Below are 14,878 nucleotides of genomic sequence, written 5' to 3'. Positions count from 1 at the left end.
TTTCAGACAAGGATCTGTCTTCACGTCTTACCAGGCTCTGCAGGTGATTGCACAAGCTGCATGCTGTGTAGGGCAGGATTTCTTGGAGGGAGGAGAAAAGGAGTTGGTTTGTTTGTAGAGCGGGGTCTTACGTTGTGCATTGCTAATAGAGCTGAGAATGAAACGAGTTCCAGTCACAGTCAACTGTGGATGCAAAATGAACTGGAAGCAGGGGATGTGACAGTGCAGAAGACAGAGGAGTGTAGGAAGTTGGTACCAAGTAGAGGAGGTAATGGAGTACTGTGTAATAACTATTTACATTTTTTAGTGTACATCACGGTTTTCTTTGGAGCCAGCAGCGAAACCTTGAGACTCTCCAGTGACGTTACAGAGGGCACTCCAAGCAGCAGAGTGCTAAAAATCTTGGGTTTGGTGTACTGGAATCTGTATGCAGTCCGCAGTTTGCTTACATCTTCCTGATCCCCTGTTTGCAGATTGTGCTTGTTGTTTTCAGAACCCCACTGCATGGGACATGACCTGGACTGCTTCACTTAACCAAACCAAATAGTTGGAGCAGTTATTTTGTTGTTTTTTATGATAAATGAAATGCCAAGTTTTCCATCTTTGCTTTTTCTCATGGCCCTTTAACCCATGTGGTAGGCTTATTTAGGGAACAAGACAAGTCTGGATGCAGTCCCAGAGTTTGCAGTAGCTTCAGATGCCCCTCCAAAGGTTAGGATACTTCACAGGGGATTTGTTCTGCAACAGAGAGGCTAAAAGGAAACCCATGCTAGTTACTTTTTGCTTTTGATTCTGTCCTAGTACAGCCCTGAAAACCAAGCAAGAGAAAATTTACAGAGGCAGCATTGTTGCTGTTGGGTGTGTAAAGCCATATTTTCTACCGTAGCCTCATGCCAGAACTTCAAAAACCTTCTTGTAAGAAACATTTCATGTGAAATATTATTGTTCTTATTTCTACACCTTTCCAGCAAGAAAAGCTTTATTATGTCTTTCACGTAAAAATGCGGCTGTTTTACTTTAGATACGGTTTTGTGTCACTGCTTCTGGGGGCTTCCAGTAAGATGGATGTTAGAATTAAAATGTGTGTGCTTATATGTGACATTTAACGTCTATGTTTTCCCTTCCTTATGCCCTTGCAGTTGTATCGACAGGAGTCACATTAGACTAATTGCAGCAGAATTTGGTTTTGCGCATACGTACTGCACAGATTTATACGTACAGAACGGCACTGTAGCAACATTCATGTGAATAACATAGCTGAGGTTTAATATTTTGTTTCCTGTTCTAGGATATGATGATGTTTCAGAAGCAAATTTGAGATCTTATAGTGTTCATTCTGCTAAACATGTGCAAGAGAATCGTCCTGTGCCCATTCGCAGAAAAAGAAGCATTGGTAAGAAACAAGCTATTTGTACTTAGGGAGTAAAAACAGAGGGGGTGCTTTTCGTCAGCCAAGCAGGACATTTCACTGGAAAAACGTGTCATGCACAAAGGAAAAAAGGCCATTTCTAGTTTCTGCCTTTCTTTTTGCACAAAATGAGCTGTTGCCCGAGAAGCTGTCTTCTGGAGGATGTCCATAGCAGACAGACAAGCACAAATTCTTTACATTCACTTTCTTGTTGCAGCATGTTAGAAAGCTAGACCTTGGTTAGAAAATGCTGTGATATTCAATGTATAATTCATAGTGTGGGGAACAACTACAGGAGTGTGCTTTAAAAAACATCAACAGTTGGTAGAGTTTTCAGTACAGAAGCTCCACAAAAGGAAACAGCTTGACTCTTTTATTCACAAGAAAAAAACAGTTTATCCAAAAAATTAAAATCCATTGACGGAAATGCTGGGGCATTGCTTTCCATCACTGCATAAGGCACCAGGCATGTTTCCAGGGGATTTTGTTCTTATTAAACAATAGTGATGGTGATCCAACAAAGCCCAAATATAAATTTAAAGAGATGCTACTGAATTTGAGAATAGGATTTGCACGCAATGCTTTTTCATCTGATTAGGTCGAGTGTTTTACCATTCCATTTGACTGTGGAAACGTCCATGATCTTACCAATTGTTGCTAATTCAGAGTCAATATATTTGTACTTCAAGCTGTGGTGGTACGCAGCAGATAGCACAGCATGCTGTCAGCGTGGATTTGCAGTGTGAATTGGCAAGCGTGCTCGTCACATTGAATGCCTCCAGAGAACAGCGGTTCTGAAACAGTCTGCTACACTTGGCACTGTATTCTGCAAGGTGTTGAATGCCTCCCCATAAAAGTCAGTGGGAACTGGATATGCTCAATAACCTGTAGGAGTTGCCAGCGTTCTTGCAGTATTGGATCCATTAATTTTCCTGAGTTCATGGCACTAGGGATTGAGAAAAAGAATTTTCAGTCTATTTAGCTGACTGAAATGCATCTCTTTGAAAACTAAGCCTAGATTTTCATGTTACAGGCACAGGCCAGGCCTGAACTCCTTGTACTTCAGAAGTAACTGAAGAAGTGCAGGCAGTATTCCAGTTCCCTGACACATCTAACCCAAAGCTATCACTGCTTCTACTGTAAGGCAAAAAAATCCAAGCTGCCTTAAGAGAACTTGTCATCAAACAAGTTGTCCTTGCAACTGCTATTATCTTCTGGACCCTAAGCAGTCCCTAGGCTGAGACTGATACTCGGTTTGGATTTTTCATGGCAGCATCGTGCAGCAGTACAGAGCTACTCTTTCTGGTCCTCATGTGGCTGAAACTGCTCTCTACAATCTCACCTTACCTGGGTCCAGCAGGATATTGGCTTAGCTGCAGGTTTTTCAGTCATGCTACTTTTGTGGTTTTGCCTGATTCAAAAAATAACAAATTAAATAAAACCGACCATGTACAAAGCTTTGATAACTTCACTCAGAAAAAATGGCAGTTGCCCTTTGGAATGGCAGATGGACCAGAGTCCTGATGTGGGGATGTTGAAGTTTTGGAAGTAGAAACCCAAGACTCGGAAGTTTCAAGCTGGTGCAAGTTGTTTCCCAGCTCAGCCAATTTGGGCGCGATACAAATATGCTCAGTGCGACTTCTGTGGTGGTGGTTGCCAGGTATTGCCTGTTTGTGTGATAGTATGTGTGCAACCCCAATACTGTAAAGCAACAGCTTCTGTATGCAGTCGCTATGAGCCTATATGCCTATAGGCTATGAGCCTATATTGGAGGATCATCTAATCTGGAGAAGCCCCTGGTTTGCTGTCACTTCTGAAGAGCCAGGGTTTTCATATGTGGTATGTGCTCAGAGCTATGTTGGCAGCCAGGCCATTGTAAACCCGATTTTAGGGCTGGGCTTTTGGGAGTGAGTCAAGCTTCTCTCCAAGGTAGCACACACAGTTTAGCAGTAGGCAAACAGTGCTTGGCACCGACTTGTCAGTAAGCGATGGGAACTGAGAACATCCTCTCAACCTGGCAATTAAGGGTGCCACTCATAAATTGGTGTAAAGTATCTGAGGTGAGAGCAGCTGCTCACCTGGAAGTGTGAATTTCTTGTGTTCGCAGAGGAAGCCATCCCAGCTGTCTGCAAAACACGGACGGTTATATACGAGATACCTCGGAGTCAGATTGATCCCACCTCTGCCAACTTCCTGATATGGCCGCCCTGCGTGGAGGTGAAACGTTGCACTGGCTGTTGCAACACCAGCAGCGTGAAATGCCAGCCATCGCGGATACACCACAGAAGTGTCAAGGTGAGCACATGGGGGCTGCAGAGCCCTAAGAGGGTCCTTTTCAGTCTAAAAACTCCAGGTGTTCTTGTGGCTTTTCTGTGTGACCTGGGTCTTTATTATCCATCCTTATAGCTGGGGGATCAGACATGGTGCTCCCCTCGTTTTGAGTGAGCAGATGGCCTTTTCAAGTTACACGATTGTTGGAAAAGCTTGGGTTTGGATTGCATTTTCACAGGATTCCCTTTAGGTTTTTCTTCTTTTGTAATGAAAATAATGTTGATTGTGCCTTTCCCATGATCTTGCACAGTACAAATCTTAAAGTTAAGAAGATAAAATTGTCTCAAGGGGCATTGGACTTAAAAAAATAAATAAATCACAGTATGGAATGCTGTTTTCTTAATTAAGTATTATGCAGCCTAAATTGGGCTTTTATATTTGACAACATAACACTTTTGATCTGAAAAAAATGTGTTTCAAATTATCTTACCCCAGGGACAGAAGACTCAACAGCTTCATGCTGTATTTACTCATTAGACAAAATCCCTGTTGCAATTTTCCAGTAAATACTACGTGAAATATTTCTTATGTTCATTTGGCTTCACTGTGTTCTAATTTTTATCAGTGATAACACAAGTGATGTTGATTTACATCTGTGTGTAGGAGATTAGACTTACACTTAGCATTTATATTGTTGAGACTCTGAGTTCTCGTTGCCCTGAGTATTTTAAGAGCAGAATTTAAAAAAAAAACAACCCACCGCATTCTTGAACATAAAATTTCCCAGCACAACCCACTGATCACTGTACTTGCAATGGATTTCTTACTAAGAAGGGCGCTGCTAACGTAGCACTGTGTGTGCTAAACACAAAGTATGGCATCTAAGGCAGATCATTGTTTTTCATACACGCGCATGCATCTGAGCAGAATTGTGTTTTCTGTTTCTGAACATCTGAAAAATATTTTCACACCCAAATAAGCTGGAGAAACATCTGAACATATTAGTCTTTGCAAAAATAGTTATACTCTACACTTGCTTGCTGCCCTTCCTTTGTGGGATACACTTTGCAGAAACAATTAAAAATTTGGAAGAAATTGGCATCAATAATAATTTGAGGGCAGAGAACAAACTGGGGAAGATGAAGCACTACAATTTTAAGCCATTCAGGGTAGGAGCTAAACAGCAAAGTGCCTCAAGGCTGTATCAAGTGCTGCTGCCTTTTGGTTTGGTACAGCTTCCAGTTAATTTTGTGTAGCCATGTATTGTGAACTTGTTGTTGGTATTTGTGTATGATATTACAGCTGTGTGCTTGTTTCCTACCCCTGCAGTGATGAGGAAGGTTATAGACAGAGGAAGGTTTGGCTGTCGAAGTCCTTTGATGTTGTTCCCTAGAAGCTGCAACTCCACAACTGGCAGCAGCTTCGTGGGATGTCAGTGCTGGGGCTGCACCATCACATTAAAGAAATCTTCATTTCTCATTCAGTCCGCTGATACAGCATTCATTTTAATAGGGCACAAGCTGAAAGTAGGCTCAGCTGAGCAGCTGCTTTTTGTGGCTGGGTAAATATATTACCACCAGTAATATCAATAGACGTCAGCCAGCTTTGAAGGACTTTTTTTTTTCTTTTCCCAAGCTCCAAGACTGCTCCAAACAGTCATTACGTAGAAGGGGAAAAAAAAGGACAAGAGGTCAAGCAGGAACAGGATGTTCATTGTAAAGGTTGTAGGCTGACCCCACTGTCACACCAGAAATCTCTGAACAGGATCCATATTTATGCCCTCCAGAGTCAGATCCTCTTGTAGCTTTGATATAATTGATGGTTTTATGAGCCTTTTGCCAATCCTACGTTCAGAGCTGAATGTCTGCTTGTGCCATTAAGTAGCTGGCCCAGAGTGAGGGTCGCTGGAAAGGTAGGGGGAACGGTTTTGGAGAGCCTTCTCAGCTGTTTCTGTGGTGCAGTTGGAAAGCCGTCTTGTGTTTTCCCCTGATGTCAGACTGCATAAAAGCTGTCTTTTGATTAAACATTGAAAAGGCTTTCCCCGCTTCCTCTTCATTGACAAGGTAGTGAGATCATAGCTGGCCCATTCACACTAGAAAAATGTTCACCCAGAAAGGTCAGCGAGTGGGTTTGCATCATCCAACAGGCAAAAGCAAAGGGTGTTTTCTTTGTCTTACTGAGGGCCACTGTAGTCAAGGTTAAAAGACAGCCGTGGATGTGTGGGAGGAGCAGCAGAGGTGCTTGTGTTGGGGCATTCCTTTCTTGGGAACACAGTTCAAAGGCTGTAGGGTTCTGGGATGTCCTTATTTTGCCTTTGCTGCGCCTTGGTCAGGTTTGTACCGTTAATGGGTTTGTGGAATTGGAGCTGCAGGGCGGCTCCAAGCCAGGGGGTGTTGGTGGAACAGCTTCCCTGAAATGGGTCCTCTAAGGCTTCCCTTCCCTGGGGTGGGTTGGTAAAAGGTAGGTTTGCCCTGCACCGTAACAGTGAGCCCATGAGAGCACATCCTCTCGGTCCTAAGGACATCTCTGTTCAGCTGTACAGTGCTGCCAAAATTGAATTGAAATAAAGTGGCTGGTTGGGAGAGGCTCTGTGATGGGAAGGAAAGAATTGCATTTCTCTCCTGATAGAGAAATGGTGACAAGGATTGGTAAGTTAGGGATGTTGGTGTCTGTTACAGACGTATTTCCTCCCCAGTCTGCAAAACCATTTCAGTAACATCTGCAGATTGTGTTGCTTCTGCACAGTGAGATCAAGTATTTACCAGACCATAATTTATTTGGAGGGTTTCTGAACTGAGTCTTCCCAATAGGTTTCTTGTAATGTTGAGCGTGATGTTCTTCATATATTTGGTCACAGCAGCAAAAAACAGTTAATAGTATAGAGCAAATTCTGCCTATACTGCTAAATTTGAACAGCCAAGCTGAGCATTATTGTTGGTTGCAGCAATGCTCCTTTCCAAATTAAGAAACAAAAGCTATTATCACTCCATCCACCTCAGCTTTCCTTTCTGCTTGGCCTTGAGCCATAGCCATACCAGCTTTAGCCATTTCTGCATATTCAGTATTGAGCTGATTTGAGGAAAGATAACCTAGTATATTCTTACAGTAAATTAATGAGGGAAAGATGCAGAGAAAAGAAGGCAGGCAGGCAGGCAGGCAGGCAGGAGCAGCTCCGCAGCTATCATCTGGGGGTTGTTCAGAGGGATTTTGAAGAGATGGAAAGAAATGCAGGAATTCAAACTGAATTGTTCAGCAGTTACCCAGCCTCTGAAGAGGTTAAAAAGGGCTTGCAGAACAAATTGCATGTGTAGTTAAAGCGACTGTATGTAATGTTTGCAGGTTTAAGAACATTTTTCTTCAGTGACTGTTTCTACCATTAGGATAAACAGCACTTTGATTTTAACTGTGGTTTGACTGGAGATTACTGCCAGCACTTGGCAGGACCTGCGGGCAGGACCAGCTTACAGGAATCAAAGGTCAGATTAAGAATGGGTGAAACAAGAGAAACCCTGATACAGGTGAAGACAAGACGGAAAACAAGAGAGAGGTGCCCTCAGAGCCGTAGAGAAACCCTGCTATCGCTTGCCGGACAGAGGGCAAAGCTTGGCTGCTCCCGTTTGCAGAGAGAGGAGGTAGAGACACCCCCCCATCAGCTATTTTCTTTCCGGGGAGGGGGGTATAGCAGGTTCGTTGCAGCACCCTACAGTTCCTCCATCCGTGTCCTCGCTGAGGCACGGCCCCACCGCTGTGTGAGGCGGCTCCTGCCAGGGACTCTCCCTTCTGCCCCCTCCTTTTCGGCCCCGCCGCCTTCCCATCGCGCCCCGCGGCCGCTTCAGCTTCCCGCGCTGCTGGGCCTGCGTTTCCCAGCGTGCCCCGGGGCCGTGACAGAGCTTCCCGCCGCTCCGGGTCTGGCAGGGCCGCAGTCCTCCCGGCCAGGGCTGTGGCAGTCTCTCTCACTGTCCCGGGCACTGACAGGGTCACTCCCCGTCCTGGAAGCTGTGGCAGGGCCGCCCCTCTCTAAGCACTGACAGGACAGTGCAGCCTTGGGCCTTGCTTCCCTGCAGGAAAAACTCTCCCTACTCCACCCTAAGTAACTGTGCATGAGGCTTTTGTTAGGTAGGGGTTTTGCTTGTAAGTGTCTTTAATGGGTGTTTTAGGATGGGTGGCTGCCAGGCTCTGTGGCTGGCCTCCCCACCACTTCCCATCCCGCCTGTGCTGGAGAGGTGCACACACTTGGCATGGTTTGTCCTGGAAGGCACTGTGCCAGTCCTGTCCCTGGAGCAGTGGCTCTGGTCCTGCAAAACTCTCAGTGACCTGTCAGGCCCTGCAGGATCCCTGGTCTCTGTTCAGTGCTTCTGGTGCCTTTATGCCGTATTGACTTACGTCTTCCTTGCAGACCTGAGGGCTGTAAAGATCACAGTTGCAAGGTGAAGGTAGGTTTTTCCCTCCATCATAGCAGCACACATTTATTTTAATATGGACGATAGAGATGCTTCCAAAAATCATCCTCATTCAGTTTTTTTGTTTTATTTCCCATCCTGTTTAGCTATCAGCCATGAGTTTTGCTGTTTTGAGGAATTTTTTGTGCTGAGACTTATCTTGCAAGTTCCTGCCCATGATAAATGTTGGCTTTGTACTAGAGATGTTTTGGACACTCTTCTTACAGTCTTGGATTTTTCTGCTATGATTCCCTGATTTCATCTCTCCTGGAGAAGCTCTAGAAGAGGTGTTTCCATGATGTTTCTGTTAGGCCACATGTTTTTATCAGATTTTATTTTCAGTTTTACTTAGCCATCACACCATACCGCAGGATAGTACCTGGAATCTACAGTGATACAGATATGGTGCCACTGATTATACACCATTTAACTAGTCAGTTATTTCACTGTTTTTCTCTTAGAGAGTTTTTATGTAGTGTTATTTTGTGGTTTTGGAGGATTTAAGGTTGTCACGGTTTTTAGTTTTGTTGCATTAGAGACAAGTAAAGGAAGCTGATGTTGCTTTGTTGAGGACAAACCATCTCAAAGCATTTGGTAGTACGCTTGAGAGTAACTATACAAGATAAACACCAGTGAGAAAGATACAAAGAAGAAAAAACATGCTAACACAAGGCCAAATCCTATGCTGTTAGTGTAGCTATCCCTATTTATACCTACTGAAAATCTGACCTGCAAACCCTATCATTTTAGATTAGCATTAATTACAGGTCCTGTGTAGCAGCAGGTGTTAACAGATGACACAAGTACAGCAATTTATCTGGTTTGTGCTGCTTCAGTTTGAATATTTGCAACATTTTACAAAACAACATTCCTTTAACTTGTGTAGCATGAAGTAGGGCAGTGGAACGTATGCTCGATTATAATTTAACTACAGTACAGTAAAAGCCAGCTTTAAATTGCTGCATACCTTCATTATCATCCTGTTCTTCAAAGTATTTTTTTTCTTTTTACTGTTATTAAATACCAAATAGCCACAGGAACTGCATGTATCTTTCAATTTGGAAAACATAGCAAAACAAGGACAGACTTTTTAAAAAGCTTGATTACCGTTTATTTTTGTTGCATGTAACTTTCAGTAAGACTGGTTTATTCTAACAGCTGTAATAAGCATAGCAGATCTGAAAGCTGTTTCATGATTGCTGGGTCTCTTTCTTTGTCTCTGGTGATGGAGGTGTCTTAATTACTGTTTGTTTTTGTGAATTTTAAGGATTAGTCATTCTTTGATGCTAGATGACTCAGCTGTACCATACATTTTCAAATCTTTGTGTTCAAAGGCTTGATGGAGTTGGATTATGACAGGAGATTTTGAAACACGCTGCTTCAACCCATAGTTAGTCTTTCAGTAAAAGCATTCTTCTATGTCATGACCAGCTCTTAATCTGTTTATATGGAGATCTGACAGTTTTGGAAGATACCTTTTAATGTGGATACTTCAGTTACAGCATCTGTCTCTCTGCAACTTTTGTTTGCTGGGTAAATGCAAATCGTCTCCAGATCATGTTGACAGAAGGGGCGGTGACTAAGATGTGGATCTGAACTCCTGCCTTCATGGAAGCAATGGCAGATCTCCCACTGACTTGAATAAGGCATGGATTTTGCTCTAGCTTCTGTTACTGTTGTTCATAGGTCCCTGGTAGTTTGTGTCCACGGAACCAGAAGAGTGTTTCTGGGAACTGGGAATGTGATGTATTTTTCCAGATACCACTCTCATCTTGGGACACTGTTGTTCCACTTTTTGGTAGGGCAGGGAATGATTTTCATAGTGTAATACTGATTTGGAGCATTAAACCCCCAAGTAAACCATTACCAGGAGAGATTTGTGTAATTGTGGATGCTTTATTTGATAGTAACTAGAGCTTTCGGTTGGAACAGACTTCACGGCTTTGTCATGTAACTTTTGTAAAGACAACCAGGCTTTCTTGTCCTTCTCCCTCATTTATCTTATTTACAACACGTACTTGTGCTCTGTAGTCTTCTTGTTTTCTGGGACAGCCGCATTGCAGCCCTCTGTTGTCAGATGGTAGATAAATCATTAGTAGGACTGAGAAGCCGTGATTTCATTTCAGTGACTTCTATTTCAAGCAGTGATTATCACCTATGCATGCAGTTTTTAACACAATTGTAAACTTATCACTGGACCCCTTACAGTCTATCTAGCACTCTCTTTGCCCACATCATGTCATATTCCTTTGTATGGCCATGACCATCATCCCTGTTACACTTAGCACAAGTTGTGCCCAGCATCCCACAACCCATCTCAGCACCCCACCACAGCAGTGTTTCTGTCCCCTGTGCCACTCCTGCTCTCCTGGCTGCCAGCACCAAGTTGGTCAGGACGTCCTTATGCTCAGTATCCCACCTACCCCACCGTCCTTCTCTTCTGCATTGGTTTCCTTCAGGTGTGAGACCTGCATGTAGCCAGAGCTGCTCCAGCATGCTCCTTCCTCCAACCTCACCTTGCCCTCCAGGCATTTTCTTGTTAAGAATGCCAGTGCTTTGGACCAAAGCAGAGCAGCAGAGTTGGAAGCAACTGGATGGACTGGAGAGAAGTGGTGTACCTGCCAGCTACCCACAATAAAGCCAAAGACTGGATCCAATGTGCATGTGGTAGTTCCCTTGGACCTAAAAGCAGTGCATGGGAACTCCTGTAAACAAGTTCCAGGTCTTTGCAAGGAGTGAGTAGGATTGAGACTGCTGTGTTGAAGCTGATATTCAGAGCCTGGTTCTGTAAAGACTTGGGCACTTTACGTTCAGAGGGCTCTGGAGATGCCAGTTTGTAAATTCTAAACTAAACTAACTACAAATTCTAAAACAAACTAACCTAATGTCTTGACTGTTAGCCTTCAGCTTAAGAACAGCGGTCAACATGTACAGAAGATCATGCTAAAAGAGGCTGTCTACAAGAACAACCATGGATTTGAATCCATATAGAAGTTTTGTTGTGATGTATGTAAAAACTGAGTTGCTTAAAACATCAAACCAAAATTAATGGGAAATGGTTTTATCTCTTGAGGGAAAAGAAAATTGTCTCGAACTGCTGAACTTGAATAAACAAATAGTCTGTGCAATAAATAGTTACACGATGCACAATTAAGATAAAAGATGATTAGTATGCTTACATTTTCTATGGGTTTGGCTACATTAAAAGTAGAGTTACATAGTTATCTGTCTTCAGTTCTGAAGTGTAAATATGTTAATGTGTCTCAGTACATACCTCATCATATTTTATAGGTGGCAAAAGTGGAATATGTTAGAAAAAAGCCAAAATTAAAAGAAGTTCTGGTGAGATTAGAAGAACATATGGAATGCACCTGTACATCATCAAATACTAATTCAGATTATAGAGAAGAAGAAACTGGTATGTTTTCCTTTTATTTTTACATTATTGCTTATTTCATATGGGCCTTATTTTTGTATTAGTAAAGAATGTGAAGCAAACCTTGCTTCCAATGAACTCAGTAGAGAAGCTCCCTGCTACTTCTCGATGTGTTGAAGAGGCAAAAGTAGGGACAGTTTGTGCTGGATAAAGAGTTTGGATTTGGAGTTTAAAGCGTATCAATTCTCATGAGGTTAGCCTTTAAATGTAAATGCCTGATAGTATTCAGGTCTTGCTTAACTAAGTTAAAGGTTGTCATGTTGCAGCTTATTGGGGAACTCTGTTGCCTAATTTCTTTAGACTTTGTGGAGACAGGGCTAAGGCTGGGATTTACTTGACCTTGGGGAAAATATTAATGAAATGAATGTAAAGCACTTAGGAATAAATTCAATATTCAGGAGTAAGGAGTTTTGAAACAACAATGCCCCTTATTGGGTTTTTTCTTACTTGCATATAGTCAAGAATTTATTGTCAGTTGTCACGTTAAATCCAAGTTTACCTTATCAAGACAACATTTAAGTTACCATGGGAAAACATTTATGAGGAAAAATATTTACTTTAAATCTGGCTTTCGTAAAACCACCTAAAATCATTAGCTCAGATCCTCTTACTAGGATGCAATCAATTAATAACTTACTACATATTCAGGAAACCCACTACAGTAGAAAGGACACTTCCCTCTCTCCTGGCTTTGGTTGAAGGCAGCCTCAAAAGTTTGCTTTCACCTCTGCTGGAAATTTAGAGGTGCAGTAGACACAGCCCCAAAATTAGAGACAATAAAGAGTAGGCAGATTAGGGAGGAAAGCTGCCCAAAGGAGATGGATTTCATAGATGGCTGGGTAAAGAAGAGTTTTCTGTACTGTCTCCATCCAGCATGGAGATATAAATCTGGTCTAAGCAAATGTAAACTTCAGTTGCTATGTACTGAGCAGAAGAATTGGAATTTATGTAAAAGCAAAGTTAAGCCTCTGTTGTGATTTTATTGGACATGGGTTTATAGTCTGAGTTGAATGTTTTAGCTGAAACTGGGTTAAGTTATGAATAGACAAAACCATATTTAAAATGGTTATTTTTATGTGTGTATGGTTTGATATTTTTTCTGTGGTCTTCTATTTGGAAAAAAGTTTCATTAGATCAATTTCAGTTTTCCAAAATGTCTTTAATTGCCAAAGACTAAGCAGTTAAGATTTTAAGATGAAAACTTTTCTTTTTGGTGTGTGTGGAAAATGAAGTAGAATTGTCATGAAATAATTTCTAGGATTTAATTAGTGATAGGAACAAAACTTGCACCAGCAAGTGGATGATGAACTGAAAATAGCTTAACTACAGACTGAAAGCAGATGTTGAATATTGCATGGTAACAGTAATTATAGATGGATCTTGGAAATGACGTATTCGATGCCAACTTAATTTATTATTTCTTTACTTTTGTATAATTACTTTGTAAACAGAATGTCAAATCAGGTGTTATAAAGTTATTACTTTAATGCAAAGGATAATGAGATTTCTTTGAAATGTAAACGGTTTGAGTATTTACTACTTCAGTGTTCAACGAAATGCATTACCTTAGGGCTTTTTACCAGCCCTGCCCTTATGTTAACAGGAAGGCCTAGGGAATCAGGTAAAAAACGGAAACGAAAAAGTTAAAACCAACATAAAACCTACTGGAACTATTTGATACTCAGGTAGGACCTATATGCTGAACACCCTAATAGCACAAGTACTGGAAAACTTAATCAAATATCATCACTTCAACTTAATCACTATTCAAAATCTTGACACTTGCTACCTCAAGGCTGCAAAGAGATTAGATTTGATTGGCTTTGATAATTCTACCTGCTGGTATTTTTCCTTTAAGCTCCACATCACCATCAGCATCTTACATTCTTGAGCTACTTCCTTTTCTTGCCTTTTTTATTTCTTTTTTTTTTTGGAGGGTGCTAATACTTCAGCTTCTGAAATCTCAAGTTCCACTGCCTCTGCTTTTGTTTCATTATTATTGATTTCTGAGGTCAAAGCATCACATAATAATGCATGAAAGAATTGCCAGGTTGCAAATTCTTGTCTTCCCAGTCATCGGCTGCAAAACATTGAGTGTACGTACAGCAAATACTATTAGATGCGTGACCATCAAACCCATGTTTTGTCACGAACTGGGATTGATTGCACATGCACCTGAGACAATCGTGTGATCTGCCTACCTGACAAGCAAGATGCTTAAAAATACCATGTTTTTGTGTTGCAGGGCCCCATTTTACTTACACCAGAAAATCAGGATCTTTTTTTTTGATCCATTCAGCCTCAGTAGGATGATGACAGCCAGTCATCAAAATTCATGAGGTTTTCAGAGTAGTAAAAACTAACACCCTCTCAGTGCAAAAATGACTGAAATCCTTTGGCCAACATATTAGCAATGTGTGATAATGGCGATACACATTCCAAATTAAATACGGAATTTCCATTTCTTAATGACTTGAAATTATGTAAACTGCAGCACTTGCAATTGATTCTAGTATTTGGAGTGGGAATGATTTGGATTTTGCTGTGTATGTGCCCAACGCCTGGATGATGGTGAATTTTTGCACATAAACTCCCAATGGCAGTTTTCATTTGTACTGATGTATCATTTCTAAAGAATACTAAACTTGATATCCTGTTTCAGATTAACAGGTATTTATTGGGAGTAGTATGATAGAAGCAAAGATTTTCTAAAATTCAACTTTAAAAGTGAGCATGTAAACTCAATCAAAACAGCATTTAGAACAACTTGTCCCAGGTTAGTGACTCTTCATGCAGAACAGTTTTTTAAAGTCATCTACTTAGAGGATAGGACCTTTGATTCTAATCATAGAGTTATTGTATCTTTTTTCTCTCCTGCAGATGTAAGGTGAAAATAAGCTAGAAAAAAAACTTCTCTCTGGGACATGGATGTACATGGTTTGTTACATTCCTGAACCTACTATGTATGGTGCTTATTGACTGTATACTTTATTTGTTCTCCTGTGTGAAAAACTGGCTCAAAAGAACACTTAATGAGAACAAAGAGACAATGTACATTTGTTTAATGTGACATCAAAGCAAGTATTGTAGCACTCTGTGAAACAATAGGAAGCTTCCCTGTCCAAAAAAAAAAAAGAAAGAAAGAAAAACAGAAAAGAAAAAGAGACAGTTGAATGAATGGAGGATACCAAAAGTACTCAAAAACATGACAAAAATCTAAGTGAATAGTGGATTTCTGTCAGAGCAGTCAACGGTGCTTTACGTCAAGAAATGTGCCTGCGTTCTTGATGAAGATGGATGGACACTGATGGACTTCAGGCACAA

The 14,878-nt window shown here is 41.4% G+C and overlaps 1 protein-coding gene across 1 annotated transcript; it reads left to right on the top strand.

The window, feature by feature from the left end:
• Window positions 1-1,288: 1,288 nt before the first annotated feature.
• On the top strand, window positions 1,289-14,678 carry PDGFA (platelet-derived growth factor alpha polypeptide; the record flags this gene model as incomplete). The annotated part of the gene is made up of 4 exons (XM_010194421.1): window positions 1,289-1,393; window positions 3,516-3,703; window positions 11,410-11,536; window positions 14,435-14,678. Coding segments are annotated over 4 exons (431 nt in total), but the record flags the coding sequence as incomplete, so codon positions are not given.
• Window positions 14,679-14,878: the final 200 nt, after the last annotated feature.

This window comes from Mesitornis unicolor, unplaced genomic scaffold, assembly GCF_000695765.1.
Source record: "Mesitornis unicolor isolate BGI_N332 unplaced genomic scaffold, ASM69576v1 scaffold21671, whole genome shotgun sequence".
In the NCBI taxonomy this organism is placed as follows: domain Eukaryota; kingdom Metazoa; phylum Chordata; class Aves; order Mesitornithiformes; family Mesitornithidae; genus Mesitornis; species Mesitornis unicolor.
This window is presented reverse-complemented; position numbering and strand designations above follow the sequence as displayed.